This window comes from Chionomys nivalis, chromosome X (genome assembly GCF_950005125.1).
Source record: "Chionomys nivalis chromosome X, mChiNiv1.1, whole genome shotgun sequence".
In the NCBI taxonomy this organism is placed as follows: Eukaryota; Metazoa; Chordata; class Mammalia; order Rodentia; family Cricetidae; genus Chionomys; species Chionomys nivalis.
The window spans coordinates 76,431,409-76,435,468 of NC_080112.1; the positions used below are offsets into that span (position 1 = coordinate 76,431,409).

Below are 4,060 nucleotides of genomic sequence, written 5' to 3' on the forward strand. Positions count from 1 at the left end.
TAATTAATGTGTGCAAGATGCCTGATACTGTATCTGAAGGAAATGAGGGACTCTTTTTATTTGATCATCTATGTAAGAACAATCTCATTCATATGGCTTCAATGAAATTCCAAGGGGGAAGTTGAGAACACAAAAGCAAGTTAAGATGGGCATGGGTAAGTTCTTCACCTTTCACCCAGTGATCTAATCATCCAAAATATGTGTGCGTGCATGTGTGTGTGTGTGTTTGTAATTTAAGTCTAGACAATAGGCCCTCTCAGGGCCACAAAGACATGGCTCTCTTAGGACTTTGCTTTCTCTGTGTGCGCCATGCAGGCAGCATGGCTAGCAGGGTAGAGGAACCTGTAAATGTAGGAGAGGTGACTCCTAACTCTGTTAAAATCTGACTCCTACCACTCTGCTCATATGCCAAAGTAAGAGTAGTTATTCAGGTCTTCTAAGTTAAGTTCTGGTCCTTCACGGAATAAACCATGCATACCCATTTACAGGGAGGGGTAGGTCACCAATAGAGTCTCATTACCTGCTTTGGTGCTCTTCTTTGGTCAACTTCTGAAGTCCAAGAAGTTTCAAAGCTGCTTGTGTCTCTGCCAGTGTTGTCCTTTGTCAGAAGTTTCCCTCCCCTCACCCCTGCCCTCAGAATCCATTCTCATTTCTTCCCAGTTTCTCCAAAATGCTTTTCTCAGCCTTACTACTGCTTACCTCTCCATACTGTGCCCAATCCTAAGCCCAAGCCATTATTGCTCTACATATGTTACCCAAACTTTTTGACTCTACTTACTCCATACTTTGCCCAATCCTAAGTCCAAGCCTTTATGATTCTCTCTCTTCCTACATTACCTTCCTCTGACCAGTCACTCTGGGATTTCACAGGACTCCATTCAAACCTTAAGTCTTTCCCAAGTCCCTCCCTCTCGTCTTTCTCCCTTCTCCCCCCTTTTCCATTTTTCACTTCCTCCCCTTTCCCTTCCTTCCTCCCTCCCTCCTTCCCTCCTTCATCTCTCCACCCATTCATCCTTCTTACCTCTTGCTTTTCTCCCTCCCTCCCTCTCTCCCTCCCTCTTTCTCCCTCCCAACTTATTTGTCCCTTTGCTCAGCTAACCCAATAAATCAACATAAACAAAAGTAACAGTTGCCATTGTTTATTGATTATTTTAAAATATCACTTGAAAATTATTTTTATTGGAAAAAAACGAAAATGTGTGGTAATGTAATCTTGATTAAAAAATAATAAAAATCAGTCTAACAACTACATCCAGTATTAGTTCTAACATCTATTGTCATGCATATTTGTTAGTGCGAATTGTAATTAAAATAGCCCCACATAATACAGGGTTCAAAGAGGGAGACATGCAAGGTGGGTGGGGAAAAGCAGCTCAAAGTCGTCAGGTTCAGTCCATCATCCTAGAGGCAGCGTCGTTGTACAGGTAGCCTTAGTTCATAGCCAGAGAGAGGTTCAGAGAGCAGCAAATGCTGATGACAGCTGAGGTAACAGAAGACAGATGGGCAGAAGTCACTAGGACCCACCATCTAACCTGCAATTATTTCATCACGCCGTCTTCGATTCCATCTGTGCCTGAAGCAGTTGTAATGACAATAATGCGATGGAAAGGACACAGTTCGGGTACTCCACTCGATGTTCGGGTCATGTGTCTCAAGCCAGTGGATTCCAAGAATCAGAGGGTAACGTGGTGCGTGAATAATGTCAAACTGGAGCTCTTCAACGTGGTTTCCAATTTTGACTTCAACAGGTGGTGTTTCTTTGGTTACCGGTCCATTAATCAGTGGACGCCCATCGACTGTTTCGAGCATGAGAGGAAAGATGTTATTGCGGATTGGTATCTTCTCTCGAAGAACCACAGAGCGGTCGATGCTATTTCTGTAGGAGCCTGAATCCACCATTGCTTGCTCAAAGAATTGCCGTCTTCCAAGCCGAATCTCAACAGTTAGCCATAGGGTACGGGACATAGATATGGGAAGAGAGGGGGAAGCGTATTTGTAGATTGGCCCGCCCGGGATCCCCCTTACCGCCGGGCCTCCATGTTTCCCGCCTGCTGGGCACGATGAGGCTTGACAGGGCAGTCTCTGGCAAAATGACCCGGATGGCCACAGTAGAGGCACAAGTGGCCTTCACGGCGTCGGGCCCGCTCAGCCTCACTGAGGTGAGGTCGATTACTAGTAGCTTGAACAGCCTGATTTTCAGTTGGTGGACTCTCAGAGCCATTTTCCTCTTCAGAGGATGATGAATTGGAATCAGTCTTACCACTTGTCTCCTCTTCAAGGGTGACACACTGAATGATCACATCCGATAGGCTGGTGGCTGGACTTGTGCAAGACAGTTCATTTTGAATAGAACTGGCAAGCTCTTCTTGATATTGGATGCAGAAGGTGCTTTCATCCAAATTTAACTCTTGAGCAATGAGATGGAAGCGGGTTGCATATCTGTGGACAAGGCTTTCCCCTTGGCGCAGCTGAGGGAGGCCTTGTGTAGCTACTTCTATGTTTTCTGGATCGTCAAAAGTGTCTTGGAGCGCTCGAATAAACCTTTCAAATTGTTCCAGCAGGGGACTTTGGGTATCTGCTAAGGGCTGGAACCACCTTCCTGCCTCACCTGAGAAGAAGCTGCCAACAAAGCTTACTAGAGCTGCTTCAGCGGGATACAGGTGCCCTCTGGTTCTCAGGTAGCTGTTCAACTGAACTAAAAACTCAGAAAGTTTCTGAGAATTCCCATTAAAGGCCACTGGGTACTCTAGGGGTAAAGTTGCAGCCTCTAATCTAACGTGGGCCTGTGGAAAGGCAGCAGCTGTTCCTGTTCCTGCAACTATTAGGCCCTCTAGGGACTCTTCAGGTACTGAGAGTTCTAGGAACTCCTCGGTATCTGAGGAGTCCAGAGGCTCCTGGGTAGCTGGGTGCTCAAGGAGCTCCGGCTGTGATGAGGTCTCCTGGTATTCTGGAACCTTCTGAGACTCCTCATCATTTGTAAGGTTGTGGAGCTGTAAATTCTGGAGCTCCTTGATGACTGGGGTACCCTGGATGCCTGTGGGCCCTGCCTCCCAGTCTGCTGGGAGCTCATAACCCCTTGAGGTTGCCTGGGGCTTCTGGGCTGCTGGGGACTCCAGAGCCTTCTGGATCTTCTTGACTGCTGGAGGCTTCCAGGTTGAAAGCTCCTGGAGTTCTGGGGGACTGGGGGCCTCCTTGGCCTTTGAAGGCTCTTGGAGTTCCCAGGCTGCTGTGGAATCCTGGGACTCTGGGGGCTCCCAGGGCTCATTGACCTCTGGAGGCTCCCAGGGTTCCCGATACTCCTTGAACTTTGGGGATGAATCTGGTGATCCCCTGAACTCTGTGATGGCTGAGGGTCCCCTAGACTCCTTGGTTTCCGGGGGAATCTGGGGCTCCTTGATCTCTGGGGACTTCTGGGACTCCTTGATCTCTGGGAGTCCCGTGGGCTCCCTGATGGCTGAGGGGTCCCTGGACTCCTTGATCTCTGGGCTACCCCTGGGTTCTCTAATAACTGAGGGTTCCTTGGGCTCATTGATCTCTGGGAGTCCCCCGGGCTCTGTGGTCCCTGGGGATTCCCAGGGCTTTTGTGAGGTCCCGGCTGCTGGAGGTTGCAGTAGCTCTGAGGCCTCTGGGGGCTCGTGGACCTCTGAGTATTTTCGGAGTGGTTCATTCTCTTTGGCTGCTCCAGATTTCTGGAGCTCTGGTATCTGGGCTTGGAGGGCAGCATTTTCTTCCATGAGCCTCTTCACTTGAGCCTGCAGGATTTCATTCTCCAATTTCAGAGCAACATAGGAAGCTGCTAAGTCCTCTACCATCTTTTGAGGAAACGGGCCTGGTTTGGCAATTTGCTTCCAAGAGAGACTGGGTAGCTGCCTGTGAGGTCTTTGCTGAAAGCAACTCACAGGCAGACGTCAGGCTCCGTGAGTTTTCCAAGGGGTGGGGATTTGGACCCAGCCAAGGCTGATTACCAAGAGGTCACTGGGAGCCTCCGGAGCTCAGCACAGGGAGGTGTGAAACATACTGTGAAGAGAAAGGGTGCTGAGGATCAGAAACTGTGAAAAGC

General features: G+C 48.9%; 1 protein-coding gene across 3 annotated transcripts; it reads right to left on the reverse strand.

Moving 5' to 3' along the window:
* Positions 1 to 2,021: 2,021 nt before the first annotated feature.
* Positions 2,022 to 3,837, reverse strand: Rtl3 (retrotransposon Gag like 3). Of its 3 annotated transcripts, XM_057760561.1 has the most exons (4): positions 3,597 to 3,837; positions 3,372 to 3,425; positions 3,189 to 3,275; positions 2,022 to 3,119 (listed from the first exon to the last, which is right to left on the reverse strand). In XM_057760561.1, the coding sequence occupies exons 1-4, from the start codon at positions 3,810 to 3,812 to the stop codon at positions 2,022 to 2,024; spliced, it is 1,455 nt and encodes a 484-aa protein (XP_057616544.1). In that variant the 5' UTR covers positions 3,813 to 3,837. The 3 variants fall into 3 exon arrangements, with proteins under 3 accessions (XP_057616544.1, XP_057616543.1, XP_057616542.1); XM_057760560.1 differs by having other exon boundaries at positions 2,022 to 3,161; positions 3,225 to 3,400; positions 3,491 to 3,837; XM_057760559.1 differs by having other exon boundaries at positions 2,022 to 3,837.
* Between the last annotated feature and the right edge of the window lie 223 nt (positions 3,838 to 4,060).